Source organism: Penicillium riverlandense, assembly GCF_028828495.1.
Source record: "Penicillium riverlandense strain IBT 135883 chromosome Unknown utg000002l_segment0_segment0, whole genome shotgun sequence".
Lineage (NCBI taxonomy): Eukaryota > Fungi > Ascomycota > Eurotiomycetes > Eurotiales > Aspergillaceae > Penicillium > Penicillium riverlandense.
This window is the reverse complement of record NW_026643195.1, coordinates 2,347,586-2,375,504: the sequence shown is the minus strand read 5'-3', so window position 1 is coordinate 2,375,504 and position 27,919 is coordinate 2,347,586. Positions and strand designations below refer to the sequence as shown.

General features: G+C 53.2%; 16 protein-coding genes across 16 annotated transcripts; 9 read left to right on the top strand and 7 right to left on the bottom strand.

Moving 5' to 3' along the window:
* Nucleotides 1-3: 3 nt before the first annotated feature.
* On the top strand, nt 4-1,078 carry N7474_003270 (E2 ubiquitin-conjugating protein UBC8; the record flags this gene model as incomplete). Its single annotated transcript, XM_057194685.1, has 8 exons — nt 4-36; nt 111-118; nt 176-222; nt 277-327; nt 382-480; nt 530-644; nt 707-888; nt 942-1,078. The coding sequence occupies 8 exons, from the start codon at nt 4-6 to the stop codon at nt 1,076-1,078; spliced, it is 672 nt and encodes a 223-aa protein (XP_057056040.1).
* Nucleotides 1,079-1,882: 804 nt separating this feature from the next.
* N7474_003269 (LAMTOR1/MEH1 family protein) lies at nt 1,883-2,487 on the bottom strand (the record flags this gene model as incomplete). The annotated part of the gene is made up of 2 exons (XM_057194684.1): nt 1,883-2,183; nt 2,240-2,487. 2 exons carry the CDS (start codon nt 2,485-2,487, stop codon nt 1,883-1,885), a joined length of 549 nt encoding a protein of 182 aa, XP_057056039.1.
* Nucleotides 2,488-2,891: 404 nt separating this feature from the next.
* N7474_003268 (DUF2011 domain-containing protein) lies at nt 2,892-3,927 on the top strand (the record flags this gene model as incomplete). The annotated part of the gene is made up of 3 exons (XM_057194683.1): nt 2,892-2,917; nt 2,974-3,520; nt 3,586-3,927. The coding sequence occupies 3 exons, from the start codon at nt 2,892-2,894 to the stop codon at nt 3,925-3,927; spliced, it is 915 nt and encodes a 304-aa protein (XP_057056038.1).
* Nucleotides 3,928-4,402: 475 nt separating this feature from the next.
* On the bottom strand, nt 4,403-4,684 carry N7474_003267 (uncharacterized protein; the record flags this gene model as incomplete). Its single annotated transcript, XM_057194682.1, has 1 exon — nt 4,403-4,684. The coding sequence occupies one exon, from the start codon at nt 4,682-4,684 to the stop codon at nt 4,403-4,405; it is 282 nt and encodes a 93-aa protein (XP_057056037.1).
* Nucleotides 4,685-5,132: 448 nt separating this feature from the next.
* N7474_003266 (MDR family MFS transporter) lies at nt 5,133-7,006 on the top strand (the record flags this gene model as incomplete). The annotated part of the gene is made up of 2 exons (XM_057194681.1): nt 5,133-5,421; nt 5,568-7,006. 2 exons carry the CDS (start codon nt 5,133-5,135, stop codon nt 7,004-7,006), a joined length of 1,728 nt encoding a protein of 575 aa, XP_057056036.1.
* Nucleotides 7,007-7,487: 481 nt separating this feature from the next.
* N7474_003265 (uncharacterized protein) lies at nt 7,488-9,404 on the top strand (the record flags this gene model as incomplete). Its single annotated transcript, XM_057194680.1, has 1 exon — nt 7,488-9,404. The coding sequence occupies one exon, from the start codon at nt 7,488-7,490 to the stop codon at nt 9,402-9,404; it is 1,917 nt and encodes a 638-aa protein (XP_057056035.1).
* Nucleotides 9,405-9,685: 281 nt separating this feature from the next.
* Nucleotides 9,686-11,035, bottom strand: N7474_003264 (LLM class flavin-dependent oxidoreductase; the record flags this gene model as incomplete). Its single annotated transcript, XM_057194679.1, has 1 exon — nt 9,686-11,035. The coding sequence occupies one exon, from the start codon at nt 11,033-11,035 to the stop codon at nt 9,686-9,688; it is 1,350 nt and encodes a 449-aa protein (XP_057056034.1).
* A 486-nt stretch (nt 11,036-11,521) lies between these two features.
* Nucleotides 11,522-12,898, bottom strand: N7474_003263 (LSB5 family protein; the record flags this gene model as incomplete). Its single annotated transcript, XM_057194678.1, has 3 exons — nt 11,522-12,620; nt 12,676-12,827; nt 12,884-12,898. 3 exons carry the CDS (start codon nt 12,896-12,898, stop codon nt 11,522-11,524), a joined length of 1,266 nt encoding a protein of 421 aa, XP_057056033.1.
* A 643-nt stretch (nt 12,899-13,541) lies between these two features.
* Nucleotides 13,542-14,762, top strand: N7474_003262 (3'(2'),5'-bisphosphate nucleotidase; the record flags this gene model as incomplete). The annotated part of the gene is made up of 1 exon (XM_057194677.1): nt 13,542-14,762. The coding sequence occupies one exon, from the start codon at nt 13,542-13,544 to the stop codon at nt 14,760-14,762; it is 1,221 nt and encodes a 406-aa protein (XP_057056032.1).
* A 257-nt stretch (nt 14,763-15,019) lies between these two features.
* N7474_003261 (mitochondrial 54S ribosomal protein uL6m) lies at nt 15,020-15,919 on the bottom strand (the record flags this gene model as incomplete). The annotated part of the gene is made up of 3 exons (XM_057194676.1): nt 15,020-15,393; nt 15,477-15,590; nt 15,652-15,919. 3 exons carry the CDS (start codon nt 15,917-15,919, stop codon nt 15,020-15,022), a joined length of 756 nt encoding a protein of 251 aa, XP_057056031.1.
* Nucleotides 15,920-16,475: 556 nt separating this feature from the next.
* N7474_003260 (uncharacterized protein) lies at nt 16,476-18,252 on the top strand (the record flags this gene model as incomplete). The annotated part of the gene is made up of 5 exons (XM_057194675.1): nt 16,476-16,587; nt 16,639-17,456; nt 17,513-17,734; nt 17,797-17,853; nt 17,902-18,252. 5 exons carry the CDS (start codon nt 16,476-16,478, stop codon nt 18,250-18,252), a joined length of 1,560 nt encoding a protein of 519 aa, XP_057056030.1.
* Nucleotides 18,253-19,147: 895 nt separating this feature from the next.
* On the top strand, nt 19,148-20,778 carry faeB-2 (putative feruloyl esterase; the record flags this gene model as incomplete). The annotated part of the gene is made up of 2 exons (XM_057194674.1): nt 19,148-19,484; nt 19,532-20,778. The coding sequence occupies 2 exons, from the start codon at nt 19,148-19,150 to the stop codon at nt 20,776-20,778; spliced, it is 1,584 nt and encodes a 527-aa protein (XP_057056029.1).
* A 546-nt stretch (nt 20,779-21,324) lies between these two features.
* N7474_003258 (MARVEL domain-containing protein) lies at nt 21,325-22,058 on the top strand (the record flags this gene model as incomplete). Its single annotated transcript, XM_057194673.1, has 5 exons — nt 21,325-21,468; nt 21,519-21,622; nt 21,681-21,803; nt 21,859-21,964; nt 22,020-22,058. The coding sequence occupies 5 exons, from the start codon at nt 21,325-21,327 to the stop codon at nt 22,056-22,058; spliced, it is 516 nt and encodes a 171-aa protein (XP_057056028.1).
* Nucleotides 22,059-22,541: 483 nt separating this feature from the next.
* On the bottom strand, nt 22,542-23,345 carry N7474_003257 (uncharacterized protein; the record flags this gene model as incomplete). The annotated part of the gene is made up of 1 exon (XM_057194672.1): nt 22,542-23,345. The coding sequence occupies one exon, from the start codon at nt 23,343-23,345 to the stop codon at nt 22,542-22,544; it is 804 nt and encodes a 267-aa protein (XP_057056027.1).
* A 626-nt stretch (nt 23,346-23,971) lies between these two features.
* N7474_003256 (uncharacterized protein) lies at nt 23,972-25,191 on the bottom strand (the record flags this gene model as incomplete). The annotated part of the gene is made up of 2 exons (XM_057194671.1): nt 23,972-24,601; nt 24,658-25,191. The coding sequence occupies 2 exons, from the start codon at nt 25,189-25,191 to the stop codon at nt 23,972-23,974; spliced, it is 1,164 nt and encodes a 387-aa protein (XP_057056026.1).
* Nucleotides 25,192-26,452: 1,261 nt separating this feature from the next.
* Nucleotides 26,453-27,837, top strand: N7474_003255 (putative MFS monocarboxylate transporter; the record flags this gene model as incomplete). Its single annotated transcript, XM_057194670.1, has 2 exons — nt 26,453-26,634; nt 26,691-27,837. 2 exons carry the CDS (start codon nt 26,453-26,455, stop codon nt 27,835-27,837), a joined length of 1,329 nt encoding a protein of 442 aa, XP_057056025.1.
* Between the last annotated feature and the right edge of the window lie 82 nt (nt 27,838-27,919).

The window sequence follows — 27,919 nt, the reverse complement described above, 5'->3', positions numbered from 1 at the left end:
ATCATGAGCAGCCCCAAGCGGAGAATCGAGACGGATGTAAGTCACAGCTCCCCTCAGAACGCCACCAGGGTACCCGGAAGCGCGAATGCTGACCCCTTTTGCTCATACAGGTCATGAAGTATGTCTCATTAGCTACTTCAGTGTTTTGAGAATGTGGTTACTGACTTTTGACTAGGATGTACGCACACCGACTCCCCCATCCGTTCCGATTTGGCCGCTTGAGTCATGCTGGACTTCTCCGGGCCGCTTTTGATGCGTGGGATATACGCTGACGAGGGATTAACAGGCTGATGAGCGACTACGAAGTGACTTTGGTGAATGACAATAGTAAGGAACACCAAGTGAACCCGAGTACGCTGCGCATACTAACAAGGAATCTAGTGTATGCGCTCATCCTCCCCCGGAACATACTCCGAATGATGCATACGAATAATGGTTTCAGGCAAGAATTTTACGTCCGTTTTAAAGGACCAGAAGAGAGTATGTACATGCTATCCCAAAAAGCTGGGCCTTGCTAATTCCGGCATAGCACCCTTTACCGGTGGCCATTGGAAAATCCACGTGGAACTGCCCGATCAGTACCCATACAAAAGCCCAAGTATTGGCTTCGTCAACCGCATCTTCCACCCGAACATCGATGAGCTGTATGTGACAATCAATCAACGAATGATATCGGGTCTCTGGTTCTCACACCTCCCTGAAACAGATCCGGATCTGTCTGCCTTGATGTCATCAACCAGACATGGTCACCGATGTACGACATGATCAACATCTTCGAGGTCTTCCTTCCGCAACTTCTTCGATACCCTAACCCGTCGGACCCACTAAACGGCGAGGCCGCGGCATTGCTGATGCGGGAGCCCAAGGCATACGAGGCAAAGGTGAAGGGTATGTATTTATCAAAACTTGAGATGTCATGATATTAACGAGTCACCCCACAGAATACGTATCCAAATACGCCAGCAAAGAGGCTGTCGACGAAGCGGGCGAGGATACCGAGTCCGAAGATGAACTCAGTTCCGCCGGCAGCTACGATTCTGGCGGTGAAGAACCGGCGGGTGCAATGGACGACGTCTGATTCAACCCACTTTTCTACTTCCCTTCCCTTCCCGGCCCGAGTCCTATTTAGGTCCCGGCTCGGACCTACACGGACATATTGCATAACCAAACAACACCCGGATCTTTCTTTCTCTCTACTCCTATATTTTGTACCCCAGCATCAGAATAAGATCAGCGGGCGTTTCGTGCACGGTGGAGTTCTCGTCATTTTCATTTCTTCCCTCTTTTGTTTCCTGCTTTCGGTGCACTTGAGCATTTTGCTATGGTCGTGACAGGAGTCAAGGATAGGATCACAGCTCGTGCGCTACTTTGTTTCTTGCAGCTTTGGGCGCTGATGATGAATTTATTTTCGGTTCTTCGCAACTTTTAGTTCTTCAGTTATGAATTTGTTTTTTTACTTAGACTTGGTCTGTCCCTCTTTTGACTATATCCGTATATGTACAGTCGAAGGTGGACGCCCACGGACAAGTAGACAGAAAAATTAGAATGCTCTAGGTCTACTCCATAAGCAGCAACCATTGAGGGATAAAACAGTTCATTGCAAAGGAAACTAACTAATCTAGGTATCGACTGCAGTGAGGACTTTGCTATTGTATGTGCGAATTGTCGACCGGCGATCCATGCGAAAAGAAACAATCAAAAGAATGCTCAGAAAAGATATTACAGGGCTCCTCGAAGCCCTTTCCCACTTATGACACCATCCCTCCTGTTCCATGTCATCCATCCCATACATAATAACCTCATGAACCAACCAACAGATCATACTTCATCGTGTGTACATCACCATCGATCATGCCATGTGCAAGGATGAACATCACATCAATCAGTTGACCTGCAAGACACCGAAGACGTCCCGCTTCGCGCCCCCGTTCCCGTCGATTTTCATGTCCGGACGAGACCGCTTCTTGGTCGGGTTGACCACGACTTCGCCCCAGTGTTTTGGGACCGCGCCGCCAGTGCCGGAGGTGGGTCGGCTGGTTTGCGATGTGCGGTCCGCAGAGACGGTGAGGGTGGCATTGTCGTCGTCGGGTGTTGGAGAAGCTGATGTTGACGTAGGGCCGTGGAGGGTTGCACGTGGTTGGAGGTGAGGTTGGGGTTGGAGGGACCAGATGTCGATGACAGAACTTGACAGGGTCAGCACTGCTGGATGGCATCCACATAGGAAGAATACAAGACTCACTCTGATGTTCGCTGGCAGATAGCCTCCAGAGCTTCTCGCTCACGCCTCACGGATTCCGGATCCGGCTGATTCGCATGCTGGGCCGTATTGAACGCTCCATACCCATAACCCGCTTGATAAGGATCCTCTTCTAACAGACGAGAAGACTCAGGCTTGGTAGAAGAAGGGATGTTAGAATGCTGCTGTTGTTCCTTCCGGGCCGAGTCCCAGACATGACGCATGCGCCGGAGGATATGCGACTCGAACATGGCTGAATCTGGCGGAACTCACCTCGGAGGTTTCCTGGCGGCTACCGCCCAGGCACGAGGAACAGACACCCATTTATCGTGATGGAGAGCGGGCCCTGGTGCACGAGGTGAGGGCATGAGGCATTAATCGCCCCCCAATGATTGGTGCTGTGGTGGGACCCCCTTGTGTCTGGTTCTCTCCGGAGAAATGGGGACGGAGGGAAATGCAAAGGAATGTGCAGGAGGTGGGAATGAATGCAAAGGAGTCTGTGAAGCAAAGGACGTAGATATGGCAATAAGAGAGTGAGAGAGAGAGTGAAGAGCAGGAACGAGGCTACGGAGAGAGGTCCGTGCGCTACAAGCCGATAAGGCTCGCACCGACTGTTTTTTCTCTTGCGGACATCATTCTCCTTCACGTACGCACCATGTTTGACCTGCCGAGTGCAAAACGGTATGTCCAGAGCACTTGGAAATGCCTTTGGGTACACAATAGACTAACGATCCCAGGATCGGTCGCGATGAGATTCTCTCGCCCGGTTCCTCACGCTCGCCCTCCCCAGTGCCCGATGAAACCGACATGCAAGACGCGCATGCGCGACTAGGCAAGCTACTAGATCTGGATGGGCTCATCGGTGCAGATGCATCGCAAAACAATAAAAACAATAATGAACCGACTCAACCAGCGGACGTGAACAACGACTCAGAGGAAGAGCAAGAATTCGAGTTCCGGCTGTTCAGTGCCCCAGTCGCCCCGAAAGGTGTGGAAACAGGGAAAGGCCCAGATAAATCCACAGATGAGAAGGAGACAAAGCCAGCGGCCACCGAGGGACAACCCCAGAAGCTGCGGATCAGATTACGGTCGCCGACTCCCGTGCCCACCGAAGGCCGATTTGTGAAGGCCTTTCGCGGGTGGCAGTACTACGTCTCAACGCCTTCTTTATTGGACCCAAAATCAACCGAGGATGCAGACATCATCGCAGAGAAACAGCGACAGTTTGAGGATGTCGCTGTGAGTGGACAGCATATGCTGACTTGGGCCAAGTCCCAAGCCTGGGTGGGTTGATCTCTTTGGTCGCAATGGCAATATATGTTCTGGCATATACTAACCTGTTATTGTAGCCGGGCTGTGATTTGCCATGGCGAGTGATTCGTCTCAAAAGACATCAAACGAAACTGCCACCAGCCTCTAAAGATGTTCCAATCTATGTGGTTGAGGATGCACCGTCGTCCAAAAGCCCCGTGTCTCGCAAGAAGCCTGGGAAGAAGCGCCGGATACAACTTCGCAAGCGTTCTGCCGTTACGAAGGCGGTCCGGGAGACGGAGGCGGAGAAGCGAAATCGCAAGAACCGCGAGCGCAAGATCAAGCGTCGACAGAAAGCGCGCGAGCAAAAGGCTGCTGGCGCCGCGGCTACAGGAACCCAAGTCGACGGAGATGTCTCCTCTCAAGATGGAGACAGTTGATCTTCTTACTTGTGGTATCCCTACGGAGATGCAGAAGTTTTTCAATAATGACGGGCCTATGATATTGGTGCTACATAAGCGACTAAAAGGACCCCGTCGTGAATAACCATGATCGCTCGAGAAAATTGGGGTATTGTGAAACGCCGATAACAAGCACAAGAATCAATCCGACGCGAGGAACATAACTGCCGGGGATATGGGCTGCAAGACTGGAATGGACAGATCCAAACACGGCGGCCGAGCGAGTCCCATCGAAAAAACAAGTGACGAGCATGTCAGTTGCAAGCGACAGTTGGAGCAAAGCCGGGATGGACTACTTGGATGACTCCTCTGTGCATGATCAGCAATCTTGATCCGGTTGCTCAAGGGAACCCAAACTTACCAGTGACCTGAGCTCCGCCAGTGTTCTCGTGGAAAGAAACGGTGGGCTGAGCAGGCTGGCCCGCAGCGACCGATCCTATCCGTCCGATCAGTCTTACATGTCCAAGACTGGACCAGAGAAGGGAATGAAAGAGGGAGTCGTACCAGTCTGAGCCTCAGGCGCAGGAGCAGGCTCGGCGGGGTTGGCCTCAGTGGCCGACGGAGCAGTCATCTCACCCGAATCAGCCGTGGTGGAGGGCTCGTCAGACTCCTGGTCCTTCTTGGCAGCCTTCTTCTTACGGCGGAAGAGGTTCTTCACGCCCTTCTTCACCTGATCGTACGAGTCGAGAGCTCGGGTGGTGGTTAGCCGTGGGACCCCCGTCACCTTGCCGCGCATATCAACGGGTGAGGAGAGAAAACCACTTACGAACGCCAGGCATGGTGGTGGGTTGATTGTTTGTTGGTAGATAGAAGATGTTTTGGGAACGGAGAAGAGAATGGAGTGGTGGTGGTGGATGTGCGTGTGATAAGGAGATGGAGAGAGGTGGGAACGAGAAAGGAAGGAAGCAGCAGACGATGTTTATGGCCAACGGCTATTACTTCCACGTGACTCGCCTACTCTCTTCGTTACGCTTTTCCTTCATTTCTTCGATTCTCAAGGAATTGACCAGCAGTCAATTTCCTCGAGCTGGTCCGCCCCTTTTGGCCGGGTCAATTCCGGGGCGGTGTTAGGGACCTGTCGCAGTTCACCATGAAACGGACCATTAAGTGATCGACGGCCGAGCAAAGCCATAGATGCTCTTTGTACAATTGTATTGGTGCCAACCCTCATCCATCCAACTGATATGCCGATTCCCCACACTGGCGTGCGGAGCGGAGACACCCGCTTCCGTCTGACCCTCCTTCCCCCCTCCCGTCTGACCCAACAACATTCCTCCACCACCACCATCATGTCCGACGACGAGACTTCCAATCCTGCTACAGAGCAGACACCGCTCCTGCGTGATGATCCGGCCGCCAACCAGGATCAGCCGCAGAATAATGCGCAGGTCCCTCTGCGTAAAGAGGCCACCACGAAAGAGCTGGTCGTGATTCTAGGAACCATCTGGATAGGCGTGTTCCTGGCTGCCCTAGGTATGAGATGAGCCCTTCCCTCCCTCCCTTTCCCGTCACTAAACGCCAATGGCCGAAAGCTTTCTATCTCGTCTATCAAGCCCACCGAACGGATACATGTCCGGCCATTTTCAACTAGCGCTGACGACTGATTGATTGATTGGTAGACACGACCATTGTCGCGACTCTATCAGCACCCATCTCGTCCTCGTTCCATTCTCTCTCGCTCTTCTCCTGGCTGGCGACCTCCTACCTGATCGCCAACGCTGCTTTTCAGCCCATCAGTGGGCGGCTGACGGATATCTTCTCGCGCCGCTGGGGCCTAGTTTTCTCGAATGTTTTCTTCGCAATTGGCAATTTGATTTGTGGCCTTGCGCAGTCGGAATGGGTGCTTATCTTTGGCCGTGTCGTGGCAGGTATGGGCGGCGGCGGTCTGCTGGTGATTTCCACCTTTGTAACCTCGGACTTGGTGCCTCTGCGCAAGCGGGGCATCTGGCAAGGCGTCGGCAATATCTGCTATGGCGCCGGAAGTGGCCTCGGAGGTCTGTTTGGTGGTTGGATCAACGATACGATTGGGTGGCGATGGGCCTTTCTGCTCCAGATTCCGTTCCTGGTGGTCTCGTGCATCCTTGTCGCTTGGAAACTGGACGTCCCCGTCAAGGAGTCAGATACGGCTCGGATCAAGCGCGTTGACTTCCTCGGCGCCGTGACCCTGGTGATCACACTGGTCACTCTGCTGCTCGGCCTCAATACGGGCGGCAACCAGGTGCCGTGGACGCACCCGGTCGTGCTGACCTCGCTGCCTCTATCGGCGGTGTTTTTGGGGATTTTCATTTACATTGAAGCCAAGGTGGCCTCGGAACCTATCATCCCCGTGCGGCTTCTGCTGGACCGGACCGTCTTGGCGGCCTGTCTGATCAATTGGTTCCTCACGATGACGGTCTTTGGCCTTCTCTTCTACCTGCCGCTGTTCTTCCAGGTCCAGGGACTGTCCGCAACTGCCGCGGGAGTGCGCCTGGCCCCCCAGGCGATGGGAACCTCGATCGGATCCCTGGGGTCTGGGTTTATCATGCGCGCCAGTGGCCGCTACAAGAGCCTCAACTATGTCGCTCTGTCTCTGCAAGTCGTGTCCACCGCCTTGATCTGCACGCTCAACCTCTCCACGCCCGCCTGGCTGCCATTCGTCTATTTCTTCCTCCTGGGCACCGCCTACGGGAGCATGCTGACCGTCACGCTGGTGGCCCTGATCTCGGCCGTCGACCATCAGCACCACGCCGTGGTCACGTCTGCCTCCTACGCCTTCCGCAGCACCGGCAGCACCATCGGGATTACCATCGCTTCGGCGGTGTTTCAAAACACCCTCAAGCTGGGGCTGTGGTCCCGCTTCGCTGGGCGCGAGCATGCCGCCGAGCTGATCGCGCGGCTTCGAGACAACCTAGATGAAATTTGGAAGCTGCCGGCTGACTGGCGGCCTGGCGTGCTCGATGCGTACATGGACTCGCTGCGGGCGGTCTTCCTTACTCTGCTGGGGGTTAGTTTGCTGGGTTCGCTCAGCAGCATTGCCCTCCGCGAGCATACCCTGCACAATAACCTGGCGCGGCGATAGTTCCGCAGTACATAGCACTTAAGCGCTCGTTCTTTAGACTAGACTACCCACCAATCAGTACCGGTTTATGTATACTTCCTCTTATCTGAAGATTCCCCGAATGGGTTTAGTGCCGGCGTGTCCGCTGGTAGCCGCGTTGATTGGCGGGGCGCAGGCCTTCGCTCACCTGCGTTTCTTGGTCGTGGCGACGGTCTTTTCCTGCTGTCACCTCTCTCCCTCACCGCTCACATTTGCCCGGATTACACAGACAGAGTGATTGTACATACATGATTCATGACTTGATCCTGGACTTCCCCTCTGCGACGCTCGAGGAAGAGAAAAAAAAAAGACCTTGTTCAACCACCTCTCGGTCGTAGGGGCCCAATTACTTGACTGACATTGCCATTCATTGCATTTGACCCCAAGCGTTCGACTCGCCACACACGTTCCTCAAGTCTTATGAGTGAACGACCACTCCCGACATTCTCATCTTTTTCGTGGCATGGCAGTTGGCATCCGACCCGAACTGACGACATCGACCATTCAAAGTACCGTCGCAAAGGGGGCGTGGGCCAGTGAGATGGAGGTGGAAGGCGGCTGCGCAGAGGCGGCGGTGATAGGGAACAACGAAGGGTACCGGGTTTGCTCCGATAAATTGGCCCAGCTTGCTCCTCCGTCGTCTCAACCTCGTCGCCAGCGACTGCTCCTGACGACCGATGGCGTCTTCGCCGAGACCGTGCTTCCCAGTCTCGTCCAGAACCCATACCTCGAACTGCGTCTGATCACGGATGAGCCGTTGGCGCTGCTGGCGGGTACAAATAAGATCCCGCATTACATGGATACGGTGGATAGTCAGACGTTCGATAAGAAGACGGGCGGGAGGAAGTGGCTCAAGGCGAAGACGGCGGAGCTGTGCGAATGGGCTGATATGTTGGTCGTGGCGCCTATCGATGCTGGGGCTCTTGGGTCGATGTTGGCTGGCTTGACCAATACGTTGACATTGGCGCTACTGCGCGGCTGGGTCTCGACAAAACCGGTTGTTCTGATTCCGGGGATGACCGTGTCTGAATGGGACCACCCGTTAAGTGCGCGGCAACTCGAGGAGATCAAGCGCTTCTTCCCGTGGATTCGAATCGTGAAGCCCGTACTCTGGAAGTCGAACGGACCAGAGGAGCTGACACCGTTGCCCTGGGGTGGCCTTCAGGAGCTGCATGAGACCCTCCAGACAGCACTGCAATTGCCTCAGTGGGGAGATACTTTGGCCGCTAGTGCTGCACTAGGTGGCGCTGCTGCGCCAGCTAACCCTACCGATTCCACGAGGAAAGCATCCGGCGGCGCCAATGCCCCGACACTTCGACAGCTGCAAGCACAGTGGCCCAAACCGCAGGGGAATGCACATTTTTTACCCCTGGAGATCTGGTTGAATATTTTTGAAGACCAGCTGGGGGATTGGGAAATTGCCAAAGCCGTGGGCATCCCATCCAATCTACCCGTCCCGCAGGAATGGCAGAGCCACCTGCTTAAGATGTCCACGCCAGCCTCCCTTGAATATACAATCCTACGGGGCTCCTTTGCTTCCATCAAGAAGCGGATTGAAGCTCTTCCTCGGTGGAAACCCTTATCCGACCTCGCGTGCCACCTCATCGTCAAATTCTCTCGCACCGATATCCTTACCTATCTCACCGAAAACCACCTCGACCTTCTCTGGACAACTTCTCGTCTCACCAACATCCCCTACCGCGCATCAGCCATCTACGGCAACCCCAAAGTCCTGACCTGGTGGCGCGACGCCCCGGCTCTCCCGAACAAGGAGTACAAGGCGGACGCAATGGACGGCGCATCCCGAGCTGGGTTCCTGCATGTTCTAGACTGGTGGCTCCACTCGGGCCTCCCGCTACGATATAGCGAACGAGCCCTCGAGGCTGCCAGCGCCGAGGGCCGAGTCGAGGTACTGGACTGGTGGAAATCCGCGTCGGCAAATGCACCCGTGCAGCAGTCTCCCCTCCCTCTCAAAGTTGGCAAGTCCGTCTTGCTCGCTGCACAGTCCGGCCGCACCCAGTCCCTCGCCTGGTGGGATGCATCGGGCATTCCATACAGCCACGCCGAGAACGTCGCCCGCATCGCCAGCACGCACGGCCACGTCCACGTGCTGGAGTTCTGGTACCATCTTAAAGGACCCAAGATGATCTTTGATAATCAGGTGCTCGTGGGCCCAACGAAAAACGGCCACGACCACGTCCTGCAGTGGTGGAAGACCTGCGGGCTGCGCGTCGAGTTCAAGACCTGTGATATCGAGGAGGCTCTCGAGGACGCGGACCCGGCCTCCGGCGCTGAGGGCCGTGTGCGTCGCTGGTGGGAGCGGAATGGGCTGAACCTTGGTGTGGGTACCAGCGAGTGGATGAAATCAAAGGTCCTTTGAGTGGTTGGGGCCTCGGAGTTTTCTGTTTCTCTTCTCTTCCATGTTTCGGGGTCTGGTTGGTTTGCGCTTTTTCTCACTGATGATCACGATGAAGATGACCCATAATACCCCATTTGGCTCTTTCGCCTCGCTGTCAATATACAGTACAGTGCGTTTCTTCCTGTTTGATAAAATGGAGGAGCACGAATATATGCATTCAAAATTGTACCTCGTATACCTCGTGATATTCCAATGATCACATCCCGGGTGACTTTCTTCCCTGTTAGCTCTATACTATGCCGCTACGCCGCCTCGCTAAAGAACCGATTCTCCGGCCTCGGCAGACCAAAGTGCTCCCGCAGCGTCGAGCCCGCATAATCCTTGCGAAACAAACCTCTTCGCTGCAGCTCCGGGACCAGTCTATCGGTCACCTCTTCGAGACCCTGAGGCAAGAAGGGAAACGTGCACGTAAAGCCATCCGAGGCCTCTTCCCTTAACCACGTCTCCATCTCCTCTGCGATATCACCAGGCGAGCCGACGAAGGCCAGTCCAGAGTATCCGCCATACCGCTGCGCAAGTTGGCGAACTGTCAGACCCTCCTGCTTAGCCAGCCGCTCCACACTCTCCCTGCTGGTCTTGCTTGCATTCGTCTCCGGCAGGTCCGCTGGCAATGGTCCATCCGGGTCAAACCCGGCAGCATCCACCCCGAGCGCGATGGACAGCGACGCAATGGCGCTGTCGTAGTGAACCAGGCTATCCAGCTTCAGTCGCTTCTCCTGCGCATCCTCCCTGCTATCCCCGACGATAATCATCGCGGCAGGCAAGATCTTCAAGTGTTCGCGGCTGCGACCAGCCTTCTCAGCCCGGTTCTTGATATCCGCATACAGCGCCTTCGCGCCATCGATATCCTTCGGACTACAAAACACCACCTCTGCCGTCTCAGCCGCAAGCTGCCGCCCGGGCTCGCTCTGCCCAGCCTGCACAATAACCGGCCAGCCCTGCGGCGGGCGCGCAATATTCAGCGGGCCGCGCACCTTCAACTCCTCGCCAACATGGTTGAGGACATGCATCTTCGCCGGATCGAAGAATTGCCCCGTTTCGACGTTGCGCGTAAACGCATCGTCGGCGAAACTGTCCCATAACCCCGTGACTACTTCGTAGAACTCCCGCGCGCGCTTGTATCTATCGCCGTGGGCCATGTGTTCATCGAACCCGAAGTTATGGCTCGACTCGGGATTTCCCGTCGTCACTATATTCCACGCGGCGCGCCCGTTGCTCAGATGGTCCAGGCTGGCGAAGCGTCGCGCAACATGGTACGGCAGGTCGTATGTCGTGCTAGCTGTGGCGGCGAGCCCGATCTTCTCGGTCACTGACGAGAGCGCGGAGAGCAGAGTGAACGGCTCGAAGGAGGTCACTGTGTGGCTGCGCTTCAGGGCTTCGACGGGCATGTTCAGCACGGCGAGGTGGTCAGCCATGAAGAAGGCGTCGAATTTGGCGGCTTCGAGCTTCTGGGCAAAGTGTGTTATGTGTTTGATATTGAAGTTGGCATCTGGGTAGGACCCCGGAAAGCGCCAGGCTCCTGTGTGCAATGACACAGGCCTCATGAAGGCTGTGAGGTGCAAGTGGTGCTTCGGTGGACTTGTGTCGGCCATCGTGTTATTGAGTCGTGTCTACCGCGTGGAGGTGATGTTGTGGACAGGATGGGTCAGGGTCCTTCTCTACCCTCACCTTCTAAATATGGAGAGTAGTGATTATATATGTGTGTATATGCCGGGCTTGGTGCAGTTCCATCGTGATGGTATTTCTAAGCCTGTTTATAATCCTCGGTCGTTGAGATATGGCGTGATTGAGGAGGATGCTCGCGCAAGTAGTATTTACTATATAGAGTGACTACACAATGAGAGGGTGATCAATCTCACAAACCCCACAAGTATTAGAACTCAATGTCATGTGCCTGGGGAGCATTTCGTTGTGCTCGTCCAGACTAGAATAGCAGGATCTGGATCTCAAGGATCCTTGAGAGAAGATCGAGGATTGCCTGAAACAGATACATTTCGGGAATAATATTTACACCTCGCCAATAAAGTAAAAGAGCCATGGTAGTTTCTCATTGATCCGTCGCTGTAATCATTGTCTGTTCACAATCCGACTCCTTCGTCAAACCTCTTTCCTGTGTAGTTGTCAGTTTTATAGTTCAACCAATCAAGATGTGTACAGTACCAGCTATAACCCGACTTCTCAACCGCCGGGGTCTTGATTGCATTCCGATCTCCGAACGGGTTATTCTCGTCGTCATCTTCCACCTCCGACTCACTCTCGCTCTCCAGTTCTTGTGATGGATGTTGAGACGAGCTTGCCGCAGGCTGATTGGGTCGCGGTGGCTTGGGAGGATTGACGCTCAGCCCAGACAAGCTTTGGTTCACTTCATCATCCTCGTGTCCCCACTGGTGCTTCAAATAGGCGTGCATCGACTCGTCATCACTATCGCTATCGTAATCCACGCTCTTGTCCAGCACCTCGAATGCCATCAGCGCATTCACCAATTCGTCGTTGGCATGGATCAACCCGCCGAGGAACTCTTCGCTCTCGATGTGTTGGATGTACCGCAAGATCTGGCGCCGGAGTTGCTTGCACTTCTCGAACCGGTTGATACACTCTGCATCCTCGCTAACCCGCGTCGTCTCCCGATTCACCAGTTTGAGCGAATTCAACAAATTTGTGCTCGCGACGGCGACAGACGCCAGAGTCTGCACGATCTCGGGTCTCTCCTTCTCCAGATTGAACGTCCCGGTCTGAGTGAGTCTCCTGTCTTTCTTGTCCTTCTTCGGCTTGCTGCTGGACTTTTGCTTGGGACTGGCTAATTCCCTGGCCGGGCCGCTTCCGGTAGATACAGACACCCTGTGTCCCATAGGCCGATCATTGTTCGTGTTTGCTCCTTCGCGAAGCACTTTCGCCTTGGCTTGATTGGCCGGCTGTTTCCGCTTCGGAAGCTGCTGGTACAGCGCGCTGATCTTCTCCATGCCCCGTTTGTCTTTGTAGGATACAGCCCATTGACCAAAGAGCTGCTGGCATTTCCGCTTGACGAGCGGGTCGGAGACGGAGTCGGTGGCTGCAATGCGCAGGCGTTCGAGCAGCGGTTCATCAGCAAATTCGCGAAGGAACCGGTCCCCCGCATTCTGGATCAGAAAGTCGAGGATCGTGAGCGCACGGAGTTGGCGGTGAAGGTTCCCGTATTTCCTATGCGTGTGTCAGGACTGAAGGAGGGATTTGTTGGCTAGACAGCGACACTCACAGCTTCTTGCGCAGGGCTCGACTGGCTTCGGTAGGGCCGCTGGCTTGTATGCGAATGACTTCGATCAAGTCAACGATACCAGCCGGGTCGTCCTCCTCATACTGCTCGCTCGTGAGCACCTCGACTTGCACGGTCACTGCCGAGTAGGGTTTCTAGACCCTTGGTTAGTACAAGGTCGAGAGGGAGGTGGAGGTTGCTCTCAGCGTACATGTGACTGAAACATAGTAATAGACTCGTCTGCGCAGATAGTCTGCTAGGTGTAGGTGGTTGAATGTCGGTGAAACCCTCTCCCATGAATGTGTTCGCCGGCCGTGGGATAGTCCGGGGTTGAAGAAGAGAACCCCGCACACGCTGGGCGACACAAAGCACTGCAGGAATTGTGTACACAAGAGTGTGAAGATTTACTCAACTTGTCAGTGCGACAGAAGGACCTGCTCCCTCACCTGGACGAAGCTTCAAGGTACAACCAGGGGAGAACGGTGACGTCGGAGGCCGCAGGAGCGCAGAGAGCTTCGCGCTAGTGTGGGCGGATCCGTTCTTCACTCGGCAATATGAGTGGGTTAATAAGGGGTAATAGCGGTAGACCAGTGGGTATTTCCAAGATCAATAATGTTGTTTGCAAGAGAAGAAAGAACCAAGAAAGCAACAATAGAGAGAAAGAGAGAGAGAGAGTCTTATCAGGTGCCTGCACTGCCCAATCTGGTCTAGGGCGGGGTGTTTCTGCCTGAGGCACCAGATAGCAGTCGGAGTCGAACGCTGCACATCTGCCCTGACGTTGCAATCAACCCGGTTGGAAAAGGAAAAAGAGAGCCAAAGTCCCCTGCCAAGCCAATTGAAGCCATTGACTGCCAACTGGCTCCCTGTGGATGACTCTGGCTGCCACATCCACCCACTGGATCCGTGTCCTGTCCCGCCTCGCCATCTGCTCCACACTCATCCTGGCCCTCAGTGTCGCCCTGAAATCCCGCGCTCGCCTGGCTCTTCTTCCGCACCACCTCGCCCACTACTTCTCCTCCACCACCACAATCATGTCTTACGAGAAAGAACGCTACATTGCCGAGCTGGCCGTCCAGCGCGCCTCCATCCTCACCCAAAAGGTCTTCTTCGAAAAGGCCAAAGGCACCGTGTCCAAGGACGACAAGTCGCCCGTCACCATCGGCGACTTCGGCGCCCAGGCCCTCATCATCCAGGCCATCCGCAAGAATTTCCCCAACGATGAGATCGTCGCCGAAGAGGAGGCGAGCTCCCTGCGCGAGGACAAGGCCCTCAGCGCCGAGATCTGGGGTCTGGTCAAGGACATCAAGCTGGACGACGCCGAGAGCGACAAGGTTCTGGGGGGGGCCCTGCCCAGCGAGGCGGAGATGCTGGATATCATTGACGAGGGCAAGAGCGCCGGTGGCGCCACCGGCCGCATCTGGGCTTTGGACCCTATCGACGGCACCAAGGGTTTCCTGCGTGGCGGCCAGTACGCCGTCTGCCTTGGCTTGATTGTCGACGGCGACGTCAAGGTCGGTGCCATTGGCACTCCCAACCTGCCGGTGGATGACTCCGCCACCATTGATGCCAGCACAGGCGCCCAGCAGACCGGCAGCGCCGTCAACGGAGTGCTCTTCTCCGCCGTGCAGGGCCAGGGCTCGACTTCCCGCCCTCTGGCGAACGGCGCCCTCGCCCCCAGCAAGGCGATCTCCATGCGCGCCGTTCCCGACATCGCCAAGGCTGTCTTCTGCGAGGGTGTTGAGGCCGGCCACTCGGCCCAGGGCGACAACGCTGCCGTTGCCGAGCGCCTAGGAATCACCGCTCCGAGCGTGCGACTGGACTCGCAGGCCAAGTACTGCTCCATTGCCCGGGGCGCCGGTGACATCTACCTCCGCCTGCCGGTCAAGAAGGACTACCAGGAGAAGATCTGGGATCACGCCGCTGGTGATATCATTGTGCGTGAGGCTGGTGGCCAGGTGACGGATATCTATGGCTCCCGGTTGGATTTCAGCAAGGGCCGGACCTTGGCTGCCAACAAGGGTGTGGTTGCTGCGCCGAAAGATCTGCAGGACCAGGTGATTGACGCAGTCAAGGTGGTGTTGAAGTTGTAAAGAGTCGCGCTTGATGCGTGATAGACGTACATAGCTAGATGTCTGCCAGCTGTTGGTGCTTCGATCAATAAAAGATTTTAGCCATTCTGTGACTGCTGTTTACGGGTCATAAATTGTAGATGAATAGAAATTGAGTGGCCCCAAGAAGAATCCGAACGGCCGGATCAAAGTGTGAAAAAAGAAATACATGTCGATGACAGAGTATAGAATACACAGAAAACAAGCCGTTTCCCAAACCCCACAAATGCGCCACAGATCTATTTGATCTTCTTCGCCTTCAACTTGATCGTCTCCCCATTCACAAAGATACCCTTGCCCTTGTACGGCTCCGGCCGCCTCCACTCGCGAATCTTAGCCGCAAATTGTGTCACAGTCCTCTTGTCCACGCTCTCCAACAAAATCCGCGTCGGCTGGGGCGTGCTAGCCTCGACTCCTTGCGGAATACCCAGCTCAATCGGGTGCGAGTATCCAACCTTGAGGGACACGAACTTTTGCCCATCGTACTCCGGCTTGACCGTCGTGGCCGTGGTCTCGATGGTCGCCCTGTATCCGACACCCACCAAACTCAGGATGCAGATGTGGCCCTCTGATACGCCGAGGATGTGGTTTTGAAGGAGTGCGCGGGTTGTTCCTGTTATGGTGGGAATGGGGTTAGACATAATGTACGAATTGAATTGGGTGTAAGGAGAACGAAGAAAGAAGGAAAAAACATACCCCACATGGCACGCTGGTGAGCAATCGTCGAATCTAACACGGAGAGAGTGGCTTTGCGACCGACTTCGTCGTGATTGACGTTAAGGAAGGAAGGGACGCTAAGGGTCATTTTCCCTGGAGACCAAACGTTAACTGGGCATTCATGCGTTGTCTCCCTCCGAACAGGGACACCTACCCCGAGGACCTTGAATCTCCACAGCGACCTTGGGGATATCCTTTCCTCTCGAGCGGAACAGGGACTTGGGGAGGTCAACGAGGGACATGGACACTTCGGGCGGAATAGAGATGGCCGCGCCGCCGACTCGGGACTGCGCCGGAGAGGTCGTGGAGAAGCATTGTGTCCGGAGTGACGAGAATGCTGGCGCCAGGAAGAGAGGTAGAGAGCCGCGGCGACTGGGCTCACGAAGGAGCTGGGCGCAGCGTTGGGGGAGGAGAGTCGCCATGGCAGCGCGTGTTTTGGAAGTGAGGATGATGAGTGTCCGACTCTCGATTTTGTCCGCAGGTTGCCTGATTGGGTTAGCGTACCACGTGATATACGGTGTATAGAGACGGGTCGATCTGATTTTGTTTTTGCTTGTCGTAGGTGCTTTTGATCATGTCTGGTGACTTTCTCGATATTACGTCGAGCAATACTTAGGTGGGTGATACCATGAGTTGGGCTCAACCCGGATCTCTCTTCCTTCTCTTGCTTCACGTCGTGCCCGTTAACTTACCAACGCCAAAATTCAATCAGAATAGCATTTCACCAACAGCGAGGATTTCAAGAGAGAAAAGACGAAAGTCAAGAGTGAGAGAAAGTTGTGTCTGCACTTGAACTCGACTGACCTCAACCACCCTCGACCCCCATCTCTCTCTTGCCCTCTCACCTTCAACCCATCTCGTCTGGCATTCTCTTTCTTCCTTTTTCTCTCCAGTCAACTGGTCAGTCGAAAAACAGAATCTGGCTATATCATACAGCTTTACCGCACAGTTGACGTGTTTATCGCGTCTTCCAACACAATGACTCTCTCTCGATTGACTCGCATCTGTCTCCTCGTGCTCTTTTACTTGTCCTGCCCCGTTATCGCGGCCTCGCTGTTCAGCTTTGGCGCTGTGAGGAGAGTTACAAATGGTAAGCTTGCTAATATATGAATCTTGCCTCCATTTACTGACGCTCAGAAAGAGAACCAGACTCCTCCTAATGATCTATCCGCGCGTCTCGATATAGTTTCATATTTCGGATCCAGCTCGCATGAGGAGGACGCGATTTTTACCGAAGCAGCGCAAATCCTAGACTCAATGGCATCTTCTCCTTCCTGCAACCGCATTGCAGCAATGACACTACTCACATCTTGCCAGATTGTGGGCAATGACAAGGGCAGTGACGCTGATACACACGAGGTGCTAGATCTGATACGATCCGTCTACGCGGCACGACTTGCAATCTGCGAGCTTCAAGGCACGGGTGCCGTGATTCCCTCCGCGTGTGCTCCGGTGACAGTCTCGCCTCCGGCTGCTGGCAAAGGTCGATTCGGATTCACAACCAAATCTGCACCCCCAGACACGTTCAGCGACTCAATTCCAAAGGAGCTGCTGGAGCCATGTCTCCAGGCATTAGAGTCGCGGCCACAGTGGTGGACTTCCTATAGCAACAGTCGACAGAACGCCATGGTTATCTGCCAAGCTACGCGAATGGAACAAGAGAAGGAAGAGCTGCTGGATTTGCACCGATCAATAGTGAAGAGCAGCGTCAAGCTCAATACTGGACTGCAGGAAGCTCTGTTGAATGCGACTGCGCAGGCTGTCCGGAACCAAGAGTTCATGGAGTCCGCGAATGCCTTGCAGGCGCAGTTTATTTCGGACCTTGAAGAGGCGCAATTGCGCTCCACAGGCACTTTTGCGGACCTGCTGCAGATTATCAAATCGGGTATCACCACCGTTACTGGTACCGTGTCGACGGCTTTGAACCATTTGCAAAGCGAATCTGCAACCCTCGAGAAGGTGGAATTCTCTTTTTGTCTTGTTCGTCAAAGTTGCAACTTCTAACATTTTAATAGAGCATTCGAAGCACGTCGGATCAAGCTCATTTGCTGCAAAGGACTCTTCAAACCGTGAATGATGAGGCCCTGGTCAGGTCCAATGATGTACTCCGGGCCCATGAACAAAATGCCTTAATCCACAAGAATCTTGCAAATTCCCTGAGTCTCTCTCTGGAATCCCTAACGGAAACAGATATGGTCAAACTCTACCGACGCATTGAAAGTGTTGATGTCGCTCTGGTGAATATCTATCTCTGAAATTTCTTGAGAAAAAAAGGTGCCCGAACTAACCAAGAAAACAGGAATGGCTAATCGCCCGAATGCATCTGATTCTTTCACAGGAGAACAAGATGCTTGAGGTATGACCCCAGATTTATTTGGTATAGTCCCCTTCTAATATTCTGAAGCGGCTCCAAAATATGGAAACATCTATGCAGCAATCCGAGACGACAGCCAGAGAGTTGCAAAAAGTTCAGCTCGTGCAATCTGAAGCCATATTTGCCCAGTCGCAGGCTCAAGAGACCATCCTGTTCAACGTCAATTATTCTAAGACTCTAATTGACCAAACTGCCATTACTGCCGCCGATTTACAATCCAAGATCGAAGAAGCAAGCCTCAAATTTCGCCACACATCTAGTTTCCTCGGATTTCTGTGGGGAATCAGGGACTGCATTACAGGCACTCTTTGCGTCTTTCTTATACTGTTACTCATCTCAGGTATGAACAATGGTTTCTTCGAATTTCTGTTCCAAATATGAACTGTCGCTAATTCCTGTTCGTCGGTGGTTTTAGTTATCAAGATATTCTTGCACTTTCCGTGGCCAATCTCCCGTGGATCGGCGGCTAAATAACGACACATACTTCTTTTCGTGTTCTAGGATGCATTCTCGTGTGCAATTTGCTTTATACCCTATCCTTATTTCGTCATATATCTCCAAACCCCGGAAAGAGGCATGACTCCTACGCACTTTGATACTTTGCTGCTTTAGCACCATGCTATTATTTTATACGATCTCCAATTTATTTTTATCTTCGCTTCCACTTCGTTCTTGACAAAGCTCCAATCTCCAAACCGTCCCTTGTGGATGTTGAAGATCATGCTGAAAACCCCCCACTTCTAGCATGCTTACATTCTGGCACACTATGCTAGCTTCCTTTCACCGAGGCATGTTTTATGATGATCACGTTCTATTCCAGCCCAGTGCCGCGTTCAACAGCCAGTACCCCTGCATGTGCGGAGAACTTAACCCCCCAGCCTAAATGCATCAGAGCCATCGTATATCAGGCTTTTATGATCGACATTATCCCCACTTGGGTCTCAAAGTCCGGGCCTCTGTCGGGTCGACTTGTCTCCTAGATCACCTTGGATCCCGCATTTCGTTGGTTGTCCCCCGTATTTTGCCCCACACGGGCACCGGGTTATCTTCGGAGTTTTTCAGGTTGCTTTGTGTCAGCATCAATCGCAATGCACATCGGGAGTTAGTGAGGGCACGCTTGCCGAACTCCGGCATACCCACCCTTTGGGGAAAGCTCCGTTGCCATGAAGTCAGTGAGGGAATGCCGCTAAATTAAGCTATATAGCGTCCCCTGAACTTGCAATGTTGACTTCCGTGCAAGTTGACTCAATTGCTTACTTGGACGCAAGTGCTGAAGATGACTCGTCTTTGCGCGTTGCCCCTCCTGGCTCTGGGCTCTCTCGCCCTCGCCAACCAGGAGGCTTTCAAGTCCAAATGTGCGCAATTCGCCAATGAAATCAATCTACCTAATGTGAAGGTTAATTTTGCGGAGTTTATCCATGGAGGCACGAATTTGTCGTTGGCCGACAATCCGCCCAGCTGCGGTGAAAGCTACCAATCGGTCTCCGTTGATCTGTGTCGCGTTGCTATGGCCGTGTCTACGTCCGAGAGCAGTGAAATCACGCTCGAGGCCTGGTTCCCGCGTGAATACACGGGCCGCTTCCTGAGTACTGGAAATGGTGGCATTTCTGGATGTATGTGCAATCTAATTGTATGGTGATTGTTGCTAAATTTGCTCCAGGCATCCAGTACTACGATCTTGCCTACACGGCACAATTGGGCTTTGCTACTGTCGGTGCTAACAATGGTCACAACGGAACGTCGGGGGAGCCCTTTTACCATCACCCGGAGGTGATAAAGGATTTCGCATATCGCTCCATCCACACAGGCGTCGTGGTCGGCAAGGAACTTACCAAGAAGTTCTACGATGAGGGGTTCAAGAAGAGCTACTATCTCGGCTGCTCGACTGGTGGTCGCCAGGGATTGAAGTCAGTCCAGAAATATCCAAATGATTTCGACGGCGTGGTGGCTGGATCACCGGCAATCAACTTCGTCAACTTAATCTCGTGGAGTGCGCACTTCTACGCCATTACGGGACCGCCATCCTCTGACACGTATCTTTCCCCTGCAAAGTGGAAGGTCGTTCATGACGAGGTCATCCGGCAATGCGACACAATCGACGGCGCCAAGGATGGCATTATAGAAGATCCAACTCTCTGCCGCCCAATCCTGCAAACACTGATCTGTCCATCCCACACCTCCAACGAGACCACCTGCCTCTCTAGTGCCCAGGTGCAGACCGCTCAGCAGATAATGTCCCCAATGTACGGTGTAAATGGCGCCCTTCTATATCCCCAGATGCAGCCCGGCTCCGAGGTCCAGGCCGCACCAATCATGTACAACGGCCAGCCCTTCTCCTACAGCGAAGATTGGTACCGGTACGTGGTATACAACGACCCCTCCTGGAGTGGCACCACCTGGACAATCCAAGACGCTGCAGTCGCACTAGCCCAAAACCCATACAACATCCAAACGTGGGACGGCGACCTATCTCCCTTCCGCGACGCCGGCGGCAAAGTGCTCCATTACCACGGCATGCAAGACCAGCTGATCAGCTCCGAAGACTCCAAGCTGTACTATGCCCACGTCTCAGACACAATGAAGCTGCCTCCGCCGGATCTAGACGAGTTCTACCGCTTCTTCACTATCAGCGGCATGGGCCACTGTGGACCCGGTGATGGCGCCTATGGTATCGGCCAGGGAGTTGGTACCTACGATGGCAATGATCCCGAAGATAATGTGCTCATGGCCATGGTTAAATGGGTTGAGGAAGGCATTCCGCCTGAAACGGTGCGTGGAGCTAAGTTCGTCGATGGACCTGGGTCTGCAGTGGAGTATAAGCGCAAGCACTGCAGGTATCCGCGTCGGAATGTTTATAAGGGACCTGGGAAGTGGACGGATGAGAATGCATGGCAGTGCATTCTTTAGGTCTTGAACGAAAGCATTTCGTTGGTCATAATATATAGCTTTCAACTGTGCAGTGTGGTCTTGCACTTAGTATTGCTGAGAAGCTAAGCAGTTCATGTTTTCTTTTTTTTAGTCCTAATTCTGCTACAACTTTCAAGCGGAAAGCCCTGGGGAAAGGTACTATAGACTCTGCGCAGCCACGTGTCAACGGAAGCCGTAATCCCCAGACGTCAATCTGCCCTTCGGTGCTCCTATGCCGATACGAAACTCTGCCGAAAAAGAAAGCTAATGTGTTTGGTATATCTCAACTCGCCCGTGCAGTGAGTGATTGTGTCGCACTCAGCGACTTGGCTCACTTAACCTACCGATTAAGTTTAACCTTTCGTCCAATAATAACATGAGATTTCATTTCGCCCCACTTTCGCATTTATGATGTCAAAGACTGGTCTCGATCTATATTAATTACTCTCACCTTCCAATAATCCTATTGTGGTCTACATTTTCTCAACATTCATCCTTCTGTTTGGATTTGATCACCTCAGTTCTCTAGTCACCAACAAACTAATAATGCGCACCTATTCAAAAACGTGGATTCTAGAGCTAGTCAACCGCTCCATACAGTGGATCAGTACCGCTATCGTCCTGGGACTGACCTCCTACCTCTTGAGACATGGCCATCGCGGCCTGTCCCTCACCTACCAAGAGGTCATCGTGCGTACTTCGAGATCTTACCGCAGGATGTCTTCTCTAACTAGCTTTAGGCTGTGGTTTCCATAGTCTTCTTTCTTCCTGCGCTCCTATCCCCGTTCTTGCCCGTCGCGGTGGACAAATTCGTCTTAGGGATCGATGTGATATTCTCGTATCTGTTCGTTCCCCATCTCTTACCTCTATATGGATGTGGAATTTCTTAACATATCTCGCAGGTGGTTGACGTCCTTCATTTTTGCCGCTCTGGATTACAGCCAGGGTGACTGTTTCCTTAACAGCCCGCCAAATCTCGGCTGTAGCCGGAAGAAAGCTAACGAGGCTTTCATCTTCCTCGCGTTGTATGTACCTTCATTATCATTTATTGAAGGAAATATCCTAACCTGATTTATCTAGCATAACGACCTTCTTTGGCATATTCTTAGAGGTTGCCGATATCTGGATCTACCGTAAAGAGCACCCTCGCCGAGTCGATGATGGCAGTCACCCGGATACTAGTCAGGTACTGCCTGCATCCCCTGATAATCGTCTTCCCTGAACCGGGCTACATCTTACAGTTTGGGGAGGGTCATTTGTCAACATTTCGGGCTGAGTAGCTCCATCCGGGGCTATGTCCGCGCTGCAATGATATGGATTATTCTGGCAAAGTTGAAAAAATATTTATTCCACATAGTAAGAATGTTAGCTTCTTGTTTTATGATAGTACAGCTGCTCTGAAATTCTCAGACAATGATCAACGTTTTGACACTAGTCCTTGGACTCCGGATGCCCATTCAGACTGATATTTGCGTATGAGTCGACTGGAGGGGCCAAATCGTTTGGATTCCAGCAATTCTGGGAGCTGCAGGATAGCTGCAGGATTATGACACTTGTGAAGCAACAGAGAACAGCAGGATGTCTTGCTAAAGTCTGTTCATGGAATATCAATGGTGCCATGTCAGCTACATTTGTACCACATGAGATGCTATAGCACATTCCAACATCACTGAGCTCTTAGGTTGAATTCATCTGTTTGGTGCACTAGATGCGGCCAGGAGCGTAAGGATACCATCATTGCGATACAAACTTAGGTTCTCATGTTATGATTGACGATACATGATGTCGGTCCTCATCGTATATTTAGTTCCCTTGAAGATCGGATCTCCACTGTGGAGTAAATCATTCTGCTGGAAGATCAGAACCGACCCCGTTCGTGGGAAGACCCGAACTTGATTGGCTGCGTCTTCATAGCTGGGCATGAATGATGTGGCGCCACCCAGCAATTTGCCTGTTGGGGCGGGATTTGATTCTCCCTTCTCCTGGGCCTTGAGCAACTCGTCGACATCCTGGTCTCCCTCGCCGTTGAGATAAAGGTGAATGGTGTAGTATGAGATGTCACCGTCCGGGGCTCGATATTTGGCGTCCCAATGCGGCCGAAAATATTCTCCTCCTTCGTATCGAAGGAAACGCAGTCTCTCGTTGAGTCGAGTCAGATGATATGTTTTCCCTCGTCCGGCAAGACCGGTGACGCGCGGTCGATCTGTGAACTCATCGATTTCCAACTCGCGCAGAAAAGGCATCAGCCTGTCCTGCAGCTTCTGGGCCAGCACGGGGCTGTCCCATATGATACGCCCGCAGTTTCGCGTGTCCGTCGCCAACGCCTGCTTGCCACCCCCAATGTTGATCAGGGCTCGCTCCCAGCTATTCGATGAGCTGGCTTCGGCCAGTTGGATCATCTCCTGACATTCAGCATCCGTGAGAACGTCGTCGATTACCGTGGCAAACAGATCTCGGTATTTAGGTAATGGCGGGACCGACGTTGCAAAGTCGATCTTTCGTGCACGAGCTGTGCGGGGCGCTTGAGGCGGGAGAAAATTGTCTCGAATATGAACTGCTGAACCCATAATAAGGCCTGCTTTGCTTGAAGGTTGGAGAAGAGTCACCAACCCGACAAGTACCGGCACTGTACACAGCTTGGTCGAGATCGTCGTGCCTGTTGTGAGAACCCGTGTAGTCCCAGTAGCGCCCCCCACTTAGCTCTGATTATGCCCTATTACTGTAGAAAATACTCACCCCCATGCCGGACCCTCCACTACTTAGCTCTTAGGCCGAAGTCATCTGTTTGATGCACTAGATGCGGCTAGGAGCGTAATGATAGCATCGTTGCGATACCAACTTAGATGACAGTCGGAGTAATGGGTGAAGAAGCCTATTGATATTATACAGTAGATGCACGACAGACAAAAAAACCGCAGTGGAACTATCATTTCCTCGACCCCCGATACTCCCGTAAACTTACGAAGGCCCAGCTTCTGGAAGACAGATACAGTGTAAGATGATTAATGCATATATACCAGTGCCCATAGTGGCACCGACGTATTAACAGAGTGGTTTTGCGCCTGATCTAGACAGAGGATATCAAACTGGGGTGACAGGACGCTTTTCGTGTCGTCAATGATGCCGGTAAAGAAGAAAAGAAACAAAAGGCATTATTAAACCAACCAAAAAGAAAAACCGTCCCCATTTCTTGTTACTCTTCGACTTGGTCGGCCCAACTGCCGCGCACCGGTGACAAGGAGTCAAGCTTGTCAAGCTTAGTCAACAAGGGCCCTGTTGTCGGGGTCGTATCCAGCTTCTTGGTCTCCGCGGGAAGAGCAGGGAATTCTGCTTCATTTTTCGCACCGGGAGCACTGGGCAATGGACTCTTTCTGGAAGGCCCTGTGGAAGGCGAGCGTCCTCTGCCACGTCCACCTCGACCACCACCACCACGTCCACGCCCGCGGCGACTTGGCGAGTCGCCTGTCAAATCATCCGGTGAACGAGTGTCGAAGTCATGTCGCGCATATCCCGACACGCCGCCATGCATGCCCCGTCTGAACTGACTCCCGCTACCGCGCGGGTTATAGTCTTCCTCTTGTTTCTGCGAGTCCCACTCCCGGCCACCAACAGCCTTAAGCTTGCGCTGGCGATTTTGTTCACGCTCTTTGTCCATAACCCGACGATTTGCTTGTTCCTGACGTCGCTTCTCGGCTGCGACCTGCTCTCGTTCCAGGAACGATGCCTCGTCTGCTTCAGCGCGAGCATGAGCAGCTGCCTTTTTGGCCGCGTTTTCCTTGGCAGCTGCAATGCGCTTGGACAATTCTGCTTCGGTGAGTTTTGGCTGGACATTGAATTAGTTGGTCAATCCGTGGAAATGAGGAAGAGGCTTCTGCATACCTTCCTTACTCCCCCAGTGGCACTGCGATCCCCACGGACAGCCGGTACACGCTGCGCTTCAGCTCCATTAGCCGCAGCATCGGCAGAAGCTTCCTCGCTCGGGCTAGGCTGCTCCTTCAACCCCTCCTGAGGCTTATCGGACGTGGTCGTCTCCTCTCGCGCGCCTACAGCCTCAGCTACAGCCACAGAATCCCGCTCACTCTCAGGTTCCGCCGCAGCTGCAGAGGTCTTGTGCCGTGTAGCATTTTCGGCACGTCCACCGCGCCCCCCGCGCCCCCGACCTCCTCGCCCCCGGCCACGGCCTCGCCCTCGTTCTGTGCCACGACTTCGTTGCGAGGCGTCTTCTCGCACAGGCGGTTTCTCGACAGGGTTTCTCTCGACCACGGGGTCCTCTTGTGGCGCAGGCTCTGCCTCCTGGACAACTACCTCCGTCTGCGCTTGCTGCTCCGCTGAGACCGGTATAATCTCGTCGTCGAATAGATCGTCGGCGCCTCGGGTCTGCGCAAATTCATCCATTTCGGGTATATCCGCCATTGCTTGTTTTGTGAGAAGCTTATGATCCTAGACGAATTGGAGACACGGCGCGATACAACGCGCTCTTCGGGGCGAGGAAACTGGGATGGGGGAGTTCGGCGGGCAGGAAAAGCTATCTGTACAGGTGCCAGAGAAGCGTTGGAGGTAGATATATCAACACTAGGATATCATCAGTCCTATAGATGAATCAATCGAGAGAGCAATAATGAGGAGAATAATGATTCTGGAGAATGCCGATCACAGTTCAACGGCTGTGGCTGACTGGGGCAGCTCACGTGACTAAACAAGTCCATAGGATGGCTCGTCGGCACAATTTAACCTCTGAAAGACAACTGCAGACCGGCTGTCAACTATTTTCAGTTTTCGGGCGTCGGTGACAAAGCTTCCAGTTCAAAGTCCGTAGGGGATGCAATGAGGTCAACACAAGCCATCATGTTCTGAGTGTTTGACTAGTACCGAGAGAACCAATCGATTCCAAAATGGAGTTACAATATGCCTGCATTCTAAGCTATCTAAATCACCCTACGACAGCAATCATTCCTTGGAATTTTGATTAAATCCTGGCTTAGGGTATCCGAAGCCTATCACAGAATTGTCGCTTCCGGCATAAGCAGAATTATACAGAGGAGCAAATCACTGATGGCAGATCCACTGAGGCACCATTAACCGTATCTAGAAGTTTCTTGATCAAATCCCCCATATCCATTTCAGCCACGAGATTATTAGCTTACAAGTTCCTTGCCTTTTGTTTTAATAAATTGTCTGGTAGGATCTTCGGTCTCACTAGGTTGTGACCCCACGTTTTTATTAGCATCGCTTGGGTGTTTTCTGCCTATTAAGCTAATGTTTTTTGAACTACTTTATCTCAATTTTTCCCACTAAAAGTATAGTCCGGCAAATCAAGAACAACCCGGAATGACGATCGCTTGAAGTGACCGGGCGTCGCAGTATCCACCTACGGCATGTGGGAGGAATAGAAAACTCAGGAAGGACGTAGTTATCTGATCACAGCTTCGTCGCCTTCCCATAGCTTCACATTACTCAAGATGTAGTTACCTTCAAGCATCGTTTCCGGCAGAGCTCGGCTAACAGTGCCGGTGGTTAACCGGATGCGACCATTGCCCGTTACTAATGGAAACCCCATGGAGATGCAGTTCTCCACCTCGGAGAATCGGTGTAAGTGGGATTATTTTTATTATCGGACAACATAAATTGCGGTCCGCCCCGATATCCGTGCTATCGTCGTCACAGATGTGAGCATATGGGCATGCCGACGACAGAAAAGGATCTGCCCCCGTGCGAGGATGACTGCGCTCCCCAGCAGCTGCAATTAACCACCACCAAATCCCCTGAAAATGGGGAAGCAGCTCCTAAGAGGCTCAACGGCGGGCTCGAGGCGTGGTTGAGTGTGTTCGCGGGTTTCTGTGTCTTTATCAACTCTTGGTGTGTATAATTTTCCCCCCACGCCGACTGGGATCCAAGTTAACATACCATCGCAGGGGTCTGTTGACAACATATGGCGCCTTTCAGGAATACTATCAAACGGAGCTGTTGTCCAACATGTCGCCGTCCACTATTTCCTGGGTGGGCAGTATCCAGGCCACCATGATTCCCATGGTCGGACTGGTGACCGGCCCGTTGGTGGATTTAGGGTATTTGCGCCCGTTGATCCTGTCTGGCAGCTTCTTGATCGTTTTTGGCATGATGATGACCAGCCTCGCTACAGAGTACTACCAAGTGCTTCTGGCCCAAGGCTTCTGTGTGGGAATCGGCGGCGGCATTTCGTACATCCCTTCGCTTGTCGTTGTTTCCTCGCATTTCACCACAAAACGCCCCTTCGCCATCGGCTGCGCCTCGATTGGATCGAGCGTCGGCGCCGTTATCTTCCCCGTCTTGTTCCGCAAGCTGCAGCCGAGAATTGGGTTTCCGTGGACAGTCCGTTGCATCGGTTTCATCAGCTTGTTCCTGGCTGTCGTAACCTGTGTGATTCTATGCCGGAAACCAGGCGAGAGAACGCGCGCCAGAAGTCTAATAGACTTTACGGCATTCCGCGAGCCTCCATTCATGCTGCTATCGTTCTCTCTCACATGTGTCATGCTTGCATACTACGTGCCCATCTTTTATGTCGCCTCGTATGCGCGGACCGCACTGCACACGACCACCAACCTATCGTTCTATATGGTCGCTATCGTCAATGGATCATCCGTCGTCGGTCGTGTCGGGCCGTACTTCCTAATCACCTGGGTTAAACCAATCTACATCTTGATTTTTGCCGCAGCTGCCTCGGCCATCGCCATGTTCACCTGGATTGCAGCCACAAACACCCCCGGGTTTATTGTCTGGGCGTGCTACTGGGGTATTCTGAGTGGTGTCCATGTCACCGCCCCAACTTCTATCATCGCGCATCCCGTGCTCACGCCAGATCCCAATTCCTTGGGGACTCGTCTAGGAATGATGTGGGGCATTTCGTCTTTCGGTGCTTTGGCTGGCACGCCTATCGCAGGGGCACTGGTGGATCTCGGTCAAGCTTACTTCTTGCGCGCACAAATATTTGCAGGGTGCTTAATGATCGGAGCTACGATTTTGCAGTCATGGCCGGCTCTGAAGATCACTTGGTATGACAGGGACCGCCCTCGTCCATCGTGAGCCCATTCATGTGTATGATTTCAGCTGTTCATTCCAGGCATCTACCTTTGAAGCGGCAAGCCCTGAGATTGGACGAACACAA